This window comes from Podarcis melisellensis (genome assembly GCF_964234715.1).
Source record: "Podarcis melisellensis genome assembly, chromosome: 7".
Classification (NCBI taxonomy): Eukaryota; Metazoa; Chordata; class Lepidosauria; order Squamata; family Lacertidae; genus Podarcis; species Podarcis melisellensis.
This window is the reverse complement of record NC_138539.1, coordinates 27,661,920-27,681,662: the sequence shown is the minus strand read 5'-3', so window position 1 is coordinate 27,681,662 and position 19,743 is coordinate 27,661,920. Positions and strand designations below refer to the sequence as shown.

Below are 19,743 nucleotides of genomic sequence, written 5' to 3'. Positions count from 1 at the left end.
AGATGAAGTTGCATCATGTAAGTTGTATCCCACTTTCCAGTATATCCCACTAGAAAACAGCAACAGTCTGGAAGCGCCCTAAGCGTAATCAATGTGCCTTTTCTGTTAGGTTGTGGGTGAACATGTCAGACGACACAGCGATTCTTCAAACAGCTCTTGTTTATTCAGAGGCCAGAACTGAACTGAACTGAAGGGTTCAGTCAGCCTGCTTATATAGAGCTCCAGTACAACGTAACTGTAACAACTTTCTGTAACTATCCAATCACTGAATGTCACTTTTGATCCCTTATTTGCATATGTGGACCTGAGTAAAAACTATCTACAGTATCCCCCTGCTGGCCCAGGGTGAGAACTTCAGTACATAACATTTTCTCTACAGTCTTCTTTGTGCTTTATGTTTTATCTAGTTAGGAATAAGAACATTTTCCATGTTCCACTCCTTTATTGTTTTTCTGGTTCATTGTGTCCTGCACCCATGCACTCCTTTTAAATTTTGGTTTAATGAGGATCATTTCTGAAATTAATTTCAGAACTGGAGCATGCACTCTTTGATAAAGTCTTCAGTTACTTTACATTCTTTCCCCTGCCCTACATATGTCCATTGAAAGAACCCTGCCCAAAAAAAGTAATAATAGCAAGTTATTAATCACTGTCTCATCAAAATTATTTGTGTGTGGTGTTTTACCAGTGTTGTTAAACACCCTACAACAGGTTCTTGATGCATCCTGACAAAAAAGCCCTGCTTTTTTTTTTTGAGGAGAGAGGTTCCCCACTGCGCAGAAGTGTTTATGAATGATTGGCCAATAATTGCATCACATTTGTTATTTTGCAGCGTTTTATCAGTCGTCTCATGAACATTGGTGATGTAGAAGGGGTTGGATGGTGTAGGGGGAAACGTGGAAGACCACTGTAATTTCGAGGAGTTAGATGACATGTCTCTTTCCCTTTTACATCCCCGGTTTAAGGTTTGCTGATTCATGATAGTATAATTTGTTTTTCACGCACCTGTGTCAGGAGTTTCCTGGGTCCCCTGTGTTCTAAATGCTGATTGGCTAGTGGGGAGGATACCCAGTTGCAGTCCTGGAGACTCTCAGCTGCTCCGCATTAGTTGCACCTGGTGTCCCGGGCTGATCATGGGAGATGCCTGCTAACCAGGTGCAATCAATCAAATCAAAGTTGGCTATTAAAGCTGTGGGCTGAAGGGGCTCAGAGAGCTTCTTCACAGATCAAGGTACCAGATGCTGTGAGACTGTCAGCCGGGGTCTCTCTTGTTGCTCTACCTGGAGCTCCAGGCAGCTGAAGGGGAGATTGTGTGTGACTCCTGTCTGGTATGTTATAATTTGTGTTTTGTATGCCTGCTGCTATCTGTTAACCTTACGCAAATAAAGCATTGCTTTTTCTTCATCCACTGGTGTGCTTATTGGCTCCAGATCCAGAAAGAGCCCTGCCCTTGGCAGAACAGATGGGATGTAAAGGAACTGATAGCTATAGCAAACTATGGCTCACTGCACTTTGTGTATAAAATTCAAGATGATGATGAGTTCCTAATGTATCAGTTTGTCTATGGAAATGAGGCTAGATAATTCACAATTCCAAAATCTAGACAGAAATTCAGGGGAGAATTTGAGAAGCATTCCTAGATCTAAAAGATGCTGGAAATATGCAGATGCAATGACATGATTTAATTCTGGTTTATGGTGAAAACAATGTAACTTTGTCTTCGCTGACTTTCAGCTTATCTAGTCCTGGATGACTGTGACTCCTGCAGGAACAGTAAAAATCATAAAGTCTTTATGATGGACTTCTTGCCACAGGTGTCATAGGGAAAGGTGTGTAATAAATTAGACTACACTCACAGGAAGCTTACATGAAAATGGTCCTAATGAATTGTTGCAGCTCTGGATGCTCCCAGGCATTTGTTGAAACTTGATAAGGCCACATGCCTAGGAGAACACAGGGAGCCGATGTAAGAGTGAGATATTAGTTCTATGCAGAGGCATGCTTTCTAACAATTTAAAACTCAGGTAGCATCACAATATGTACCGTACTTTTCTGTGTATAACATGACCCCTATTTTGGGAGACTCAAAATTTAGAAAATGGGGGGAGGATTGCCCACAGTTGTTGAGCTTCTTGGGGGGTGGGCAGAGTTGTTGAGCTTTTTTAAGGGGGTGCTGCCAAAAATCACTTACCCGCCAGACTGACAATGCCACTCACACACATCTGAAAGCAACTGATCCTCTGTCCCATCGCCACAGCGACAGCAAGAGCCCTTGCAGCAGCCACCAATAAAAATCTCCAACTCACGGCAGCAACCAATCCTGCAGTCCCACAATGCACTGCCCATGTATAAGACGGCCCCAAATTTATGAACGTGATTATTGAATTATAAGAAACATAGTCTTAAACATGGAAAAGTACAGTACATTGTGTGTGTTTGAACCATAGCATTTTTATAACATTTTTTTTTTATTAGTTAATCTAGGTATCAAAAAATAAAAGGGATTTATATTTTGTAGCACTACTAAACCATTGGTGCATCTAGCATGGTACTAGGAAGAAACCCATAGCTCATTGGTAGAACAGCACATCCTTTGTATGCAGAAGATACTAGGTTCAATCCCTGGGATTTCCAGTTAGGACTGGGAAACACAATTGCCCTAAACCCTGAATAGTACAGGTAAAGGGACACTGACCATTAGGTCCAGTCGTGGCTGACTCTGGCGTTGCGGCGCTCATCTCCATTTATTGGCCGAGGGAGCCGGCGTACAGCTTCCGGGTCATGTGGCCAGCATGACTAAGCTGCTTCTGGCGAACCTGAGCAGTGCACAGAAATGCTGTTTACCTTCCTGCTGGAGCGGTACCTATTTATCTACTTGCACTTGGCAGGAGCAGGGACCGAGCAACGGGAGCTCACCCCGTCACAGGGCTTTGAACCGCCGACCTTCTGATCGGCAAGCCCTAGGCTCTGTGGTTTAACCCACAGCACCACCCGCATCCCTCAACCCTGGATAGTTGTTGCCAATACTGAGTTAGATAGACCAGGGTTTGGATGTGGTAAAAAGCAGCTTCATACTGTCAGTTCTGGCTATCCCTCTCTAAGGACTCAAACCCCAAAGGCCTCTCCCAGAACTTCTGCCTGAGAACTACTTGACTGGAGAGGCTTGGGAATTGAACCCTGAGCTCTCTCTGTGTGGGAAATGTGTGCTCTGCCACTGAGCTGTGGTGGTGTAAGCCCCTTTGGGATTTTGAGCTTGCTAATCAGAGAACCCCTGCTTATATCAGTTCCCCAATCCATAGCCACATGGAAGAAGAAATTGCTCTGCCATACATAGACTATAAATATACGCAGCCACAACATCATTAGATTAGTCTCTGTGTTAGAAAATGTAGCTCGTGGGGCAGCCTAAGATAGGACCAAAACAGTTACTTAGGAAAGGCAGAGCTGGTAGTGATGTCCTTTCAGGTAGTTATTTCATAAAGCTCTTAACCAGCTGTGCCTTGGGCCTGGCAATAATAACATCGTATAACATTGGAGTTGTTAACCTTTCGTGCCCTGGCTAAAATCCAATACCGATGATTGCATTCTTCCTCTCTCAATTCCATTTGCAGATTGAATTGGAAGCTGTTTTCCTTGGTTATTTTCTTAAACTGTTGTTGTAAACTGCTCTAGTCCCAAGGCTGCTGTGTCGGTAAAGTTGTGTCAATAAATCCCTGACTTCTCCCACGAGGCAGGCCGAAGGCTACTTTCTAAACCATACAGGAATATGTGGAAATCTTAGTTCGAAATATATTTTTTAGAAAAGAAAAGAAAAGAGAAAAGAAAAGAAAAGAAAAGAAAAGAAAAGAAAAGAAAAGAAAAGAAAGTGCTTGTTGGAATGTAAATCACCTTTTTGTTTGGATTTTGTTTTAATACTAAACCTTTACTTTCAAAATCCTGTACATTTAAACAAAAATGCTGATGAGACTTATCAGTATTTTGCAGAAGCAGAAATGCCCCAGGAGGTTCCCGGTTTCGTGGTATTTATTGAAGCAAAGTCAAATAAAAAGGATGTCATAAAGATTGTTTATTTAAACATTGTCAAGGGTGAATGGAGTTTGCTTAAGATTTGCGAAAAGCTTTGGGTGTCTTTGTAGCTTTTACCTGAAGCAAGTGCCCCCTTTTGATTTTTCATTTCTTTCAATTGAAGTCTAATGGCACCATGTGCTCTAATGTAACATAAAAGAGAAGGCAGAGTAAAGAGAGACCAAGAGGTTAGGAGCCATCAGTCCTTGTGCAGAATAATAATAATCATCATAAAAAGAAATGTGCTCAGATTTCCTCTCAGCTAGGCAGGATCTGAAAAATGCCACCGATTTCAAAAGCACAGAAAGAACATTAGGGCTTTGAAAGGGTGGCAGCGGTTGTTTCCCGCCCCTCAGACAAAGAAATGGAAAGTAATGAATATTGCCGGTTGTAGCAGAGGACATGGCTTCACTGACTTGAAGGGTTGCCTGGAATTTCTTTCCCCCGTGGCCCTGAATAACACAAACTGAACTTCCCTCTTCTTTACAACTATATAGTGAAGTATTGTGTATAAATAAATGATGCAAACTACTGAAGGTGGTCCTTTACATACAAAACAGTTGCCCTTATGACCACATGCTAAATAATGATGGCGGTTAAAGTGGTTTAAGAGGAAACTGATTTGTATATGACATTATCTTGAGTATATAAACTCTGCTTGGCCAGAGGGGATCATAGAATCATAGAACTGTAGAGTTTGAAGGGACCCCAAGGTTCATCTCGTACAGTGGTTCTCAACCTGTGGGTCCCCAGATGTTGTTGGACTACAATTCCCATCATTCCTAGCCAGCATGACTAGTGGTCAGGGATGATGGGAGCTGTAGTCCAACAACATCTGGGGACCCACAGGTTGAGAACCATTGATCTAGTCCAACCCCCTGCAATGCAGGATCTCAGCTAAAGCATCCATGAGAGATGGCCCTCAAACCTCTGGAGAGTCCACAACTTGTGTCACATCATGTGATTGACTATATGCCCCCCCCCAGTATTTTATTCAAGTTGGCATCCCTGAGAAGAGGAATTGTCTACAGTGTTTGTGTGTGCATTCCCAAGACAGTGAATCCAGTGTCTTGAACTACAGTCGTACCTTGGAAGTCGAACGGAATCCATTCCGGAAGTCTATTCAACTTCCAAAATGTTTGAAAACCAAACTATGGCTTCTGATTGGCTGCATGAAGCTCCTGCAGCCAATCAGAAGCTGTGGAAGCACCATCGGACATTCGGCTTCCAAAAATAGTTCACAAACCGGAACAGTCAATTCTGAGTTTGTGGCGTTTGGGAGCCAAAACGTTTGAGAACTCAGCTGTTAAAAAACCAAGATACAACTGTAAATGAGTTGCCTGAACTCCAGTGTGTGTGTGTGTGTGTGTGTGTGTGTGTGTGTGTGTGTGTAAAACAGCCTGCTATACAAAGGTAAGATTTGCATTTGTTGCTCTGCCCATTTTGCCTCTGGCCCTGCTCATTACTGTCATGTGGCCCCCAGATGGTTGCCGGAAGGAAATATGGCCCCAGACTCAAAAAAGATTTCCCATACCTGTCCTAACTGCTCTCGTTACCAGTACCTGGCTACTTGTTGCCCCAGCTAATACATGCAATTAGCTGGATTATTATTATTATTATTATTATTATTATTATTATTATTATTATTGCTTCAGACATCCCCTTGCCTAGTACCCTGCTAGAACAGGACACAGAGTTGGTTGGATAATGGCAAATATCTTATATCATCTACTATAGTAAATAACTGCAGCTAGTCATGGGTGTGTGTTGCTGTAGGATACGTTTGCATATAAGTCAAAACTACAAGCTTCTTATCCTGAACTTTACCCAAGTCACTTCATTTTAAAAGACTGAACTGAATCCAGCTTGCGAATAAAAGTGTCCTTTCTTAAAACCGAGGTTAATTTTTTCTCTCCCAGTTTTTCTTACACGATTTTCAGACCAATGAATGACTGATTTACAATATGGTTGATTTGCTTAATTCTTGCGAGAGGTCCCTGGGAAGTCATAAGTAAGAAACTTTACATCATGCTGATGCTGAAGCTAAGGATAACTTCACGTTTCATAATTTTATTTCTGCACATACTACTGCTCTTTGGGGAGGAGATAAAGAGAGCAGATTGAAAGCCATAAAAGTAACAGGATAAATATTGTGGTGCTTTATATTTATATACACTGAAACACCTTATATCCCTCTTCTGGCTGTAATGCATTACATAAAATGAATTGCTCACTTTCTCCTTATGAGAATAATAAATAATGATTCTTAAAAACCAAGAGTAATTCATATTCATTTTCTTTAATCTGTAGGCTTTAAAAGGAACATATATGGCACCTAGGTAAATGTTAAATAGCGGTGCAGGTTTTTTTACGGGTGCTGATGATGGGACCACTGTTGTGTTACTGCACTGATGTTTGATGGAGTGCAAACTCATTCTAAAGGAACTGTGCATGCACGCAACAGCCAAAAGTGTTTCAGAAAATCATCAGTTGCACCAATAAGCTATTTTTTTTGCTAGGGTGGGGAGAGTTACTGTCATTTAAAATTATGTTCTATGTTGTAAACTTCCCTGTGGTCTCTTGATGAAAGGCAGTATATACATTTTAATAATAATAATAATAATAATAATAATAATAATAATAATAATAATGATGATGATGGAACAGAAGGGGACCAAATCAAATCTATCCTCTGAAACAGTTGATTCGTGCTTTCTTTAATATTCTGAAAGGGCAATGTATACACACGCCCTCAACAGCAGGATTGTAGCTGGACATCAGGATAATTCATCAGGGAATAGAGAGTAGGAATAAATGGGCAGATCTCACAGTGGAGGGGAGAAAAAAGTGGGCTCCCCCGAGACCAGAACTTTTAAACTTGGCATCAGGAATGAGTGGGGAGGTGGCCTTGTTTGTGGATTATTCAAGGTACTGGAAATCCAAAAGGACTATGAACAGTTCTCCAAAATGGGCGAATGCTCACAAAATGGTGAATGCCATGCAGCGCAAGAAAATATGAAGTGATGTATATAGAGTTGATAAGTAAATGAATTTTAACTTCACATGTCTATTGAATGAATGTGCAAATGGTGGCAGTACAGAGGATGTGGGAGAGGAAAATGGGGATATTTTTGCAGGAGGTACATTTGCTCTAGTGAACTGCAATCCACTTTGCATTATTTGTTCTTTTTATATCCTGGATCTTCACTCTATTTACTGCTCATAATTCTGTTTCCTTTCAAGGACTGGCAGATGTGTTCTCTGTATTTTTAGACTTAAAAAAAGCAAAGCTTGAAATGAAGATAAATGTGCTAGATGCAGATAACAAGAGGGGTCTTCCCCCCATTTTGGTAGCAGTCTACTTTTCCTAATCCCCTTAACTTCTCTGAATCTTTGGATGATTTTAGGTCTTGATTTTATTATGCTTTATATGCAGATATCTTTTTTAGACCCAGTACAAAATTGGCTTTTCAGCTTACATTGCCCTTGTGTGCACAATATGAAATGCTACTAGTCTGAGGTGGCAGCAAGTCTTATCTACTTGGGAGTCAATGTGAGTGTGAATATTGGTTTATTCTGCTGCATTTTTAAGATTTATCAATAGATGAAAACTATTCTTATTCTTCTGTTGTTGTTTATTAGAAATTGAGTAAGGGCAAGCCACATTTTTTGTCCTCTGGAGAACACTGTCTTTTAATCTAGCCTTAGGCATGTGTCTTTGAAGAGGGGCGCTTTTTGTCTCAACGTTATTGGCCAACAGAAGCCATTTCAACTATGGTCCATTAGAATTCTCCTTCTCTTCCTCCCCGCTTATTCTCTAAATCTCACTCTTCCTCTAATGAATTTGTAGCAGTGTAGTTCAATCTAAATCTTTGAAGCAGCTTAGGCTGAGAGAGAGGCTGTATACCATACATTTAAGCTTTGTTTTCCACATCAGTTTATGGTGTGTGTGTGTGAAAAGTCCTTATGAAAATTCATTGGCATTTCACTACACATTTTTTCCTACTATGCATATTTATGCAAAGCAACACCTCCCTAATATAATGCATTTTGTAGATTATTTTCACTAATGTATGCATTTATAGGCACACTTAATATATGCATTTTTTGTCCCCATTATTTGGCTGGAGAACTGCTTTACAAAATTCAGAGAAATGTGAATTTTGAAGAATGTCTGTTTTGGTTTGTGTACTGTTTCCGAAAGTGCCCATTCTGTAAGTTTGCATTTTAATGCAAAGTGAATCGAATTCCTTCCCCATAACTAACTCCGATTCCAGTCCCAGCCAAAATGGGAGATGATGAGAGTAGGGATCCAATAATACCAGGAGTGCCATAGTATCCCTATCCCTGATGTATGTGATGCAAGAAAGTAGCTTTACCTCTTAAATAAGTCTCTCTGGCAGCTTTAGCTGGTAGTTTTGAGAAATGCCCATTTGTAATGCATGAGTCATTCCTCCACCCACTTCCAAATTGACAGAATCATGTTGATCAGAGGAGAAAAGTGAAAAGAGCCGGAAGAAGAGGAACTCTCTCTCTCTCTTTCTACTTTTGTGTGTGTGGAGGGGTTGTGGTTTACATTTGGAGATCACACTGTCAAGAGTCTATCCATTTTAAGCCTTGCTTCATTTGCCATGTGTTTCAAAGGAGGGGGCAGAGAAACTCACCAGCGCATCAACGCTGATTCTTCCAAGAAGTGTTCTCATCATGAGATTATATTTTTCTTCTCTCTTGATTTCACACACATTGTATTTTTAAAGCATGGCAGATTGCTTGGCTGATAAAAAAAAAAAATCTCTGACAGGATGCAGCTGGTAATGCTAGCATTAGTGTATTGGAAAGTACAGCCAGAACATCCATGGTGATCCAATATGAGTCCCACCTCCTGCAACCAACACACTGCTCCCATTTCTCTGGCACAAGCCATCATTCAAGTAATCGACCAGTTATGGAACTGCTGCTGCTGCTGCTGCTGCTAGAATATAAAAATTAAACAGAGAGGGAAAGCAGGAAAACTGCCAGTGGTAATGGAATGTACAAGTATGTGTTAAAGGTGACATAACTGTGGGTTCTTATTACTTATTATCCTGGCATATAGGTTTATTTTTTTTAATTTTTAATACAATAGTGACCCAATCATTCCAATATCTAAATGAATTCCAGTTCTTATTCTAAAATCTAGTTTATTTGTTTTTAAATAAATAAATAAATTTTAAACAATACAATCCTATGCATGTCTACTTAGAATTCCTTCTTGTTTGATCAGGACAATGTGCACTGTACATTTAAAGGGTAAAGTGGGATCTGATCACCCAAAAGTAATTTCTGAACTGGTACAGTGATACCTCGGGTTAAGTACTTAATTCGTTCCGGAGGTCCGTTCTTAACCTGAAACTGTTCTTAACCTGAAGCACCACTTTAGCTAATGGGGCCTCCCACTGCCGCCGTGCAGTTTCTGTTCTCATCCTGAAGCAAAGTTCTTAACCCGAGGTACTATTTCTGGGTTAGCGGAGTCTGTAACCTGAAGCGTATGTAACCTGAAGTGTATGTACTTGCTTTTATACGCTTGCAGTTCTTGTTTTCAAAGCCGCCCTGAGAATTCAGCAGCATTGTAGTGGTCATTCCTCCGAAAACAATCTTCCTGAATAGAGTACACTTTTATATGTCAGCTTCACCAATAAAGGCATTGATATGCACACTTTCCCCTAATGCACACATCCTTTGCACACATTTTTGGGTTGCATTGTAAAATTTGAAAAAGTTCACATTTTGAAGGATAGCTGCATTTCAGTTCATGCTTCAGGAATACGAATTAGGTAGGTTCAGCTTAAAATGTGAATCAAATGGAATTTCTCCCCCATTGTTACTGGAGGCATTAGCTTAGCCAATAAATAGATCGTACTTCTTTCCTATACCCCCCCTCCCCAGATTCCCCCCCCCAAGCCATCTATTTCTGAAACTTTGGCCCTGGTTTTCTAAAAATCCCAGCTGTAACTCAGTCGTTCCCAACCAGCAGATTATCAGACATATTCAGTACCCAACAACTTCCTTTATATTTCTGACAGCCAGATGCTAAGCATGCTCCATAAATGGGAGTTTAAGTAATTAGCAATCTGGACCCCAAAGCCCATCCATATTATTATTTTGCTGACTTGTTAAACTGTAGCAGCTGTGTCCTTTGCCCATTATTCTTCCGGCCTTTGGCTGTAATTACTGCTTATCCCCCCCCCCTCCTTCTCTTCTTCATTGCTTATATAAATGCTAATTATTCTCTCTTCATTTTCTTAGGTTTGGACACTTAATAGTTTAATAGTTGTTGTTATCTGCTTTTCCTGTCTTGGATATGGAAATGCTATCTGTGGTATGGAAAGTCATGTCTGACAGGACACTGAACATGGCCATATCAAAAGAAAGCAGCATTTTCTTAAAGCAGGGGTCAGCAAACTTTTTCAGCAGGGGGCTGGTCCATTGTCCCTCAGATCTAGTGGGGGGGCAGACTATATTTTTGGGGGGAGAAATGAATGAAATCCTATGCCCCGCAAATAAACCAGATATGCATTTTAAATAAAAGCACACATTCTACTCCCGTAAAAACACGCGAATTCTGGACCATCCGCGGGCCAGATTTAGAAGGCGATTTGGCCGGATCCGCCCCCCGGGCCTTAGTTTGCCTACTCATGTCTTAAAGGATCCCTGAACATTGGCTATGCTGTCTGGGGCTGCCTTTCCTGGCATGTCCAGTGTTCAGGGACGATGGGAGTTGGAGTCATGCAAAAGCTCAAGCTCCAAATTGCTGCAATTTTCCATCTGTTTTAGCATGTGGCCTTAAACAGATGTGCTACATAGGCAATATTGATATGGCATGGTATCTTATCCTGTGGTTACTTCTTGGAGCTGAATGCTTGTCATTAGCAGAGGGGTGGTCCTAAGTTCCTGATTTGTCTGTTCACTGGAATAGACACATGGATTCTGTTGCTACTACTGAAGCTACCATTCCAAGTAACCAACTGGCAACTAATCCCATCCAAATAGAATTGGAAGGACCTTGAGGATCTGGAAGCAAAAATCCTGCATGACAGGTTAGGATTTCAGCAGAGTACAGAATGAGCTAAAGAACCAAGAAAGAGAGAAAAAGTGTGCCTTAAACACTTTTTGAGTTTATGGCATAGGGAAGAGTTAGATTTCTGAACTATACTATAACTATTTTCTTCTTCTCTGGCGATCTCTCATAGCCGAGTAAGATCGTCTTTCATGAACACAGTCTTAACGGTGTGTCCGTAAGTGACTGTGGAGGCCAATTCTGGATCCATATGTCCTTCCACAGTGGGGACAGAGGATTCCGGGCAGGAGTTGATCATGGTGAGGATCTGCCAAGTGTGCCTTCCTCTTAGCTCATTTCTCCCTTTTGTCCTGAGTTCACACTTCTTCAAAGTCCAAGGGACCTTTGGTAAAGGCTGTTCTCCAATTGTACTCTTTGCAGGCCAGTTTTTCCCAATTTCCCATGCTTATACTGCATTTTTTTAGATTTGCCTTGAGAGCATCTTTAAACCTCTTTTGTTGTCCACTGGTATTTCGCTATCCATTCTTAAATTGGGAATAGAGTAGTTGCTTTGGAAGACGATGATCAGACAGCTGAATCACATTACCAATCCAACAAAGTTGATGTTGAAGAATCTTTGCTTCGACAGTGGTGAAGAATCATTGTTCCAACACTATAACTATATGCAAACTTAATTAAATGTAAGGCCATATCTGTATTATACCCTTAAAGCAGTTTTATACCACTTTAAACAGTCATATCTTCCTCCGAAGAATCCTAGGAACTGTAGTTAGTTAAGGGTTCTGAGAGTTGTTAGACCCCAATTCCCCTCACAGAGCTATGATTTGCAGAGTGGTTTTAACTGTCAGTCCTAAGAATTGTAGTTGTCTCCAGGAAAAGGGAGACTTCTTACAACTCCTAGCACCCTTAATAAACTACATTTCCCAAGATTATTTGGGGGAAGCCATGACTGCTTAAAGTAGTGTGATATTGTTTAAAGTGGAGTGATATGATATGGTCCTAAGTCATATGTAAGGACTGGGGTTGGGAGAGAGTAGCTCTTCATAATACTGCAGTGTTTTTTCATGTCATTGGCCTTGAGGAATGCAATTCAGCCAACTCAGGTTTAGCACTGGGGCCATGAATGTGGCTCCATAATTTAATAGTTCTTTATGGTTGCAAGTCTAATATAATAGTAGAAAGCATTTGCTACATAAAGCAAGTAGCTGTCAACATACAAAACTAAGGGAAACCCCATTCCAAGGAAATGTAACAATAGTCTTTGTTGCCCTGGAATCTATTTACCGTACTTCAGGAATGATAATATTTGGACTGCACTTTATTCTGTTTCTTTCCTTAGCTTTCCTAAAAAAGGTAACAGGGACTTTCCTTCCCCTTCATTACATTGCAGGTTTAGCTCCAGAGATTCAGTTGCTCTTTGAACAGACAGTACAGCCATCGTTTGAAAATGTCACATTTGTAAGTAAAATATTTTGAAATTTCACGAAGGGAGAAAGGAAAATTTGCAACAGGATGGAAAGAGCATACAGTGGTACCTCGGGTTAAGAACTTAATTTCTTCCGGAGGTCCTTTTTTAACCTGAAACTGTTCTTAACCTGAAGTACCACTTTAGCTAATGGGGCCTCCCGCTGCCACCGCGCCGCCACCACACGATTTCTGTTCTCATCCTGAAGCAAAGTTCCAAACCCAAGGTACTATTTCTGGGTTAGTGGCATCTGTAACCTGAAGCGTCTGTAACCCGAGGTACTACTGTACATTAGAAAAGCCCTGTAGTAGGGCAAATGTTGCAGAGTTTGTGCTTTTGGGATTAGACCCTAAATTGTCCAGAAGATCATAGTATTTAGTATGATTATAGCTTAGTTCAGATTTTTTTTTTTTTTATTGGCTCTCAGGCTTCTGGTGGGAGCTGAATGCAGAACTAGCAGGCTCTTCTTATGTTCCAAACCTTGCAGAAGTACAAAAGGGAAAATATTGGGGGGAAGCTCCTAATATAGCCCCACAATGATGAGCATGCTCAGATGCTATGGAATGCTGACTGACTTTTGCAGGTGGAATGAAACTGAGTGTACAGTGGTACCTCGGGTTGAGTACTTAATTCATTCCGGAGGTCTGTACTTAACCTGAAACTGTTCTTAACCTGAAGCACCACTTTAGCTAATGGGGCCTCCTACTGCTGCCGCGCTGCCAGAGCACAATTTCTGTTCTCATCCTGAAGGAAAGTTCTTAACCTGAAGCACTATTTCTGGGTTAGCGGAGTCTGTAACCTGAAACGTATGTAACCTGAGGTACCACTGTACTGGAAAAGCACATGGCAGGCTGCAACACTTAACAGGAACAATACTGTAGCATTTTTGTGCAGGTCACATTAGTTCATTCTGTCTGAAACGTGCAGGGGTGAGTGCCAATCCTTATGTGGCCAAAATGGTGACATTTGCACACAGGAGGTATCAGCAGGCATAGGGGAGGAAAGTCAGAAATTGCCCAATAAGCACTGAGTATTTCACCAGCCGTGAAATATTGAGTTAGTTAGAAAAGTAAAGGAGGTGGAGGGAAATGGAGTGGGCTAGTTGGCTGGAAGTCTGAGAAGCATCAAAACCTGACTGATCAGCTGGCAGGCGGGCAGACTGACAGGAGAGGCTGGTTGAGATATAAGCCAAGGAGTGCCGAGAGTGGAATACTAAGTACTTGGCAAATTTTGTGTCTAGTTCTGGTAACTGTATCTCAAAAGAGAAATTACAGAAATAGGAAAGGTGTGAAAGAGACCAGAATGACCACAGGTCTGGACCTAAAAAGAACAGGTTACGCAACAACTTTTAGGGTTTGTTTAGACAAAAGGGTGAGTGTAGAGATATGTGATAAAAGGTTAATAAAATGTGGATAGAGAGAAATGTTTCTTGTCTCTCTTCTCATAATGCTACAGCATGGGGTCATTCAATGAAGCCAAATGTGGGTAAGGTTCAGGACAGACCAAAGAAAGTTGTTATTCATGCAATGCATAATGTGAAAGTGGTCATAGACTTAGACGGCTTTAAAAGAGACTGGACAAATTCATGGATGGGGAAGCCTTTAACAGCTACTAGTAATTCTGGCTAGATAATACCTTCTGGATCAGAGGCTGTCTGACTCTGAATACCAGTTTCCAGGGAACAATAGCAGGAAGCTGGTGGGCTTCCCATAGGCATCTGGTTGGCCGCTGTGGGCTTAGGTGGTCCTGTGCCAGCAGGCATCTTACTGTTTTCTTAAGTAAGCAATTTTTCATATGAAAAATGAAAACTGACCTAAAATAAAGTCAACATAGCTTTGCCACAGAGACTGTCAATGTTTAAACTCCATTTTTATGAAGTTGCTGCAACTTCCATACCATCAAATATTCATATTTCCCTTAAATATTGCATAATTCGGTGTGGTTAAAATTTAATATTTTATTAATTAAGCAAGCAACATTCATTGCCCCCCCCAATAAATACTTTTCAACCTCATCTGGATCATACAGAAGAATCTTACCATTCTAGTCTGTGTTTCATGCTCTGCTTTATTGTGTTTCGATTGCCTAAAAGAGTCTGTGAAGAATACTGTGAGGCTGGTGAACCAAGTCTTCAACCTACTGAAGAACTGTAAAGAACTTGGTGCATTTAGCAACTATGTGTAGGATGTATTGCGGGTCTTGTCAAGCCATGAAGCTGAGTGGAGGATATCTTATTTAGTTTCATATGAAATCTGCCTGTCCGGTGACACACTCTTAAAATTATGTAGACATTTGAATTGATTTAGCAAAACAAACATAATCATTCTCTTTAAAAGTGAGCTCAGGGTGGCTGAGTGCCTATCTATTTGGAAGGAGCAAATCTAGACGCTCCATCTGATGTAAGATGTTGTGGCTAAACCATTGTTGGGGACAGACAACCACCAACACGTAATAACTCTGGTGCTTAAAGGCTTGCACGGACTGCCCACATGTTAGCAAGCCAAGTTCAAGGTTCTTTAACCCTTAATAATTCAGCTCCAGTATACCTTAAAGCCCACACAATGCCTTATATCCCTGCCTCACCACTGAGATCTTTTTGAGAGTCTCTGTTAGTGGTCCCTCGTGGTTCAGATGCATGGTTCGTATCCATCAGGAGATGTGCATTCAGGTATTGTGGACTTAGTTCTTTGGAATTCCCACCCAGTTGAGATCAGACAGGCCTCCTCCCTGTTGACCTGCAGACACATGACCCAAACCATCCTATTTCAGCAGATATTTTAGGTAAGTTATACTATGTCTGTTTATGGAGCTGATTTTTTTGTTTGTTTGTTTTAACGCCATATTATTTTGATAGATTATTTTCATGACTGTTGTGTAAACTGCTTTGTGGGCATCTCTGGAGAAATGCAGTCTATAAATACTGGAAATGAGCAAATTAAATCAGCACAGCCAAATGTAAGTTAGTGATTCCCACATATTTGGAGTGCTCTCTAGTTATGTAGTAATGCAGAAGCATTAAAATCAGGTGTGGGAACATTTTTCAGCATGAAGAACTGTCACATTGCAGTAGTGGATGAGGCCAGACCCACACATAACCATGCGCCCTTAACATGCACACAGTCATGAACATGCAAAACTATTTCTCTTAGAGATAGTACATATTGGGGGTCAGCAAACTTTTTCAGCCGTGGGCCGGTCCACTGTCCCTCAGACCTTGTGGGGGGCTGGACTGTATTTTGAAGGGGGAAAAATGAACGAATTCCTATGCCCCACAAATAACCCAGAGATGCATTCTAAATAAAAGCACACATTCTATTCATGTGAAAACACCAGGCAGGCCCCACAAATAACCCAGAGATGCATTTTAAATAAATGGACACATTCTACTCATGTAAAAACACGCTGATTCCTGGACTGTCCATGTGCTGGATTGAGAAGACAATTGGGGCACATCCAGCCCCCGGGCCTTAGGTTGCTTACCTCTGGTACACATGATGTAAATTCACAACAAGGATTGTTGGCATCCATCTGTCTCAAGAGACAATGGAGTGCTCCTCCAGGGGTGAAGTCAAACTGCTGCATTAGCAGCTCCGAAGTGACCTTCCTATGGCGCAAGCCTGGGCAGTGTGTATGGAGGTCCTATGACAAGATCCCATTCTCAGCCTCACTGATGTGCTCCAAAGGAAAGCAGAGCAACACATCTGGCACCAGGACTTGTGGAATGTGGCGTACAAAGTGCCATCCAAATGTCTTAGGAACTCCACTCTGGATTTGTGTTGGGTTTATTCCTTAGCCTAATCTTCTCCCAAAGGTATCCCACAAGGCAGTGGAGGTTTAGGAGGTTTTTCTCGTCTTAGATAGGCTACCTTCCTAGCTTGACGAGCCCCATCTGCCCATCACTTCCCTCTAAAGCACATGCAGAAACTACCTTTTTGACTTTTGGACCCACTGTTGGTCCTGCCCATTCAATCCACTGGAGCCTGTGTTGACATGCAGGGCAAGTCCCCAACTCACCAAGGGTTTGAGGCTCATCGACTACCTTTGCCTGGTTTAGCCAGCCAGTCGAGGCCATTCCTGGGGTGTGATCACTGTCACTTGCTGGACAGTGGAGTCACAGGTGAGAGCTGAGTGTAGGGTGGAGATGAAAGGTAGACAAACTACCCCAGGAGGAGCATGATGTGTCCCCCACCAGAGATACTGCCCTTCCCCTATCAACCCATTCACCCCACAACAAGAATATAGCATTGCATATTACCCTAGAAACTTGATTTATTTGATAATGCTGCTTCTTGTATGTTACATTCACCAGAAAATGTTCTTGCTCTTAATGTGTGCATTTTCCTCTACCCCTGGTTTGGTAGATATGGAAATATCATTCTAAAGGGCAGGTTATGGGGCAGGTTATCAGGTGTTTCCAAGGGCTAAATATGACAAAGGTTTCAAACAGAAGCTGCCTGCCTATGAAAGCAAGCTACCAAGGACAGTAATAGTGAATATGCATATTTATAAAATATTCCACAACAGCAGTGAGTCAGTCAAACTGGTGAACTGGAACCTTTTTTCCCAGCATAATGAGGATTTTCACAGAGTCTTGTTTCAAGTGGTAAACCACGGTTCCCAGCCTAACCTTGGTTTTAATTAGTATTTAGATGTGTTTCACATTTCTTTAAGCCTTCTTTGTAATTAGCATCCTCAATAAAATAAGTAACACATACACATTTCAGTATTAGCCTGTTTTCTGGCTCTAATGTAAACACACACACAAGCACACAAATCTCCAGGACTAATAATGAGTATTATTAATTTCTTTTGCATGTTAATAGCAATATTTTCTTAAACTAGATAAAGATTAGTTTATAGTCATTTTGGCATTTGAAAATTCTCCTTCACAAGTTGAATGTATTATCTAACAAGTATTTTTTTATTTGTAAGATGGGATTTGTACTGTTCAGCATTGCCGTATTATATGAAGACACCTTTAAAATGGTTCCTTTTAAAATAATTTTATTCCTGGACTTCCGGAGGTGGCGCAAAACGGCAATGGCGGTCCTCTTTACACTGTGAAGAGGGGCTCCGCGAAAAAGGGTCGTCCGCTGCGGCAAAGCGGAGACCCATTAAGACAAACCGCAGGCAGAGCGAGCCTGCGGCCGTGGGACTCGGCGGGTGCCAGAAGCCCCCCCAGAAACGGAGAAGGGACCTCGTAAGAGGCTCCGGAGCGTCAAAGGGGGAGCGGCGCTGCGAGTTCATCGCTCTTTTCGCGGAAGTGAAGCCGCGCTGCTGCTGCTGATGAGCGTCGACCTTTCTTCTTGAAAAACATCGGAATTGGCTGCAATTTACCCGTGAGTAAGGAGTACTAAAGATTGACTTAAAGATTGACTTAAATTCATTTAATTCGGCTGAAAACGGGAGGCGAGTAACAGGAAGTCCGTCTCCCGATCCTGCTAATCAGAGCAAAGCAAAGAATTCGGTGTGGGCTGAAGCGCTTAAAAAGAGACTCTGAAAGTAGCACGAAGGGGCATCAATAGACTGTGTTTTTAGAAAGTAAAAGGATTGAAGGATTAAATCTTTTGGTTTATTTTGCCACGGAACCTTCCCCCTACTGTGGAGTGACGTGGAGTTAAAGGGGATAACCGAGCTGTCGGGCTGCCAGTGTTGCAAAGGAGAACTGTCAGGCTGTTGAAACTTTCTCTGAAGTACAAATTGTCGCATTGATGGATACATTATCGCTTTAATACTGATACTGGAACCTTTCTGTCACCTTGTGGCACTACTTTGAAACAGATTTATCTGGAAGCCTCCTTTTTGAACTTGGGGACTATAAAAGTTGAAATAGGAACTTTGATGGTGGAAAAGAAACTTTCCTTCCTATGAAACACCCCCCCTAGTGGATTTGCGGAGGTAGAGAGGTCTGGGAACTGTACCATATTGAGATTTTTTGTGGTTTAATTGTTTACATTCTGGACTTGCCTTTCTCATGGATTGAAAGACTATTTGACCTTGAACAGAGGCAGCTGGGGAATGAGTGGCCCAGGGAAAACAAGAGCAGCTAAAGCTAAGGAAGCTAAAGAAAAAGATAAGAGAGCTGGGCAGCTTGTTCAAACAACGTTAATCCATCAACGTAGATCCTCTGTACCAACTGTGCTGACGGCGCAGGAGGAAGAAGTTGAAACGCTTGCCACAGAAGATATGGCAACTGGAGGAACTGATCCAGTCTTGAAACAAATTTTGGAACAATTGGCACTTCTGAATAAAAAGGTGGATGATCAGTCATCTAAAATTGACAGAGCTACATCTACTATCAGTAAGTTATCAGATCAGGTTTCCCAGCATACCCAGGCCATTGAGAAATTGCAAGGAGCTACGGTAGAGAACTATAAACTAGCTGCGGAAGCCAACCAAAAAGCTGAGCAAGCGTGCAAAAAGGTCGAGGAGATCAAAGGGGAAGTAAGACCTCTGAAAAGACAGGTAGGAGAACAGCAAGCCTACCTGTCAATGGTGGAATTGAAAAGTAAGGAATGCAATCTTAGGCTGAGGGCCATCCCAGAACTGGAACAGGGCAACCTAGAGGAATTCTTGACGCAGTTATTTTCTAAATTTTGGGGGGTTGAGGAAGACAAAGACTTTAAAATTGTGACGGCCTTCAGATTGGGAAGATCGGCTAAGAAAGACAAGTCCAGAGACTGTTTGGTTTGCTTGAGAACAAGAGAGGAAAGAGACAAGATACTAGGCCAACATTTTAAAAAATCTCTGGAAGTTGAAGGCAAAAGAGCAGAAATTTATAGAGACATTCCTAAATATCTGTTGGACCTTAGAGCCTCATATACAGACTTGGCCAAACTGTTAAGGTACAACGCAATTCCTTACAGGTGGGAATTCCCTCAAGGTTTATCATTTACCTATAAAGGAAAGAAGGTAAGAATTAAAACACTAGAGGACCAGCAGAAGTTCCTGCACGACAACGAGGAGGACCTCCAAAAGAGAGCCGCAGATTCTTGGCCTCCACCACCGGGATTACCACCAGGACCATCTGGAGGCGGACCGGCACCACATCCTTCGGGAACGGAGGATAACATAGATACCCAACTGTGATACTTAAGTACTAGACCAGGATGTCTCTACAGCTTCTTAGTTGGAACATAAATGGCGGGAACTCTCC

General features: G+C 41.7%; 1 protein-coding gene across 2 annotated transcripts in view; it reads left to right on the top strand.

The window, feature by feature from the left end:
• Window positions 1–19,743, top strand: part of CNBD1 (cyclic nucleotide binding domain containing 1) — a 146,258-nt gene that overhangs the window by 114,225 nt on the left and 12,290 nt on the right. The window contains exon 11 of one of the 2 annotated variants that reach the window (XM_081919785.1): window positions 12,513–12,580. The exons of the other annotated variant lie outside the window; for it this stretch is intronic. Coding sequence (XP_081775911.1) covers window positions 12,513–12,580 — 68 coding nt within the window. The remainder of the gene's footprint in view (window positions 1–12,512; window positions 12,581–19,743) is intronic. 2 annotated transcript variants of the gene reach the window in all.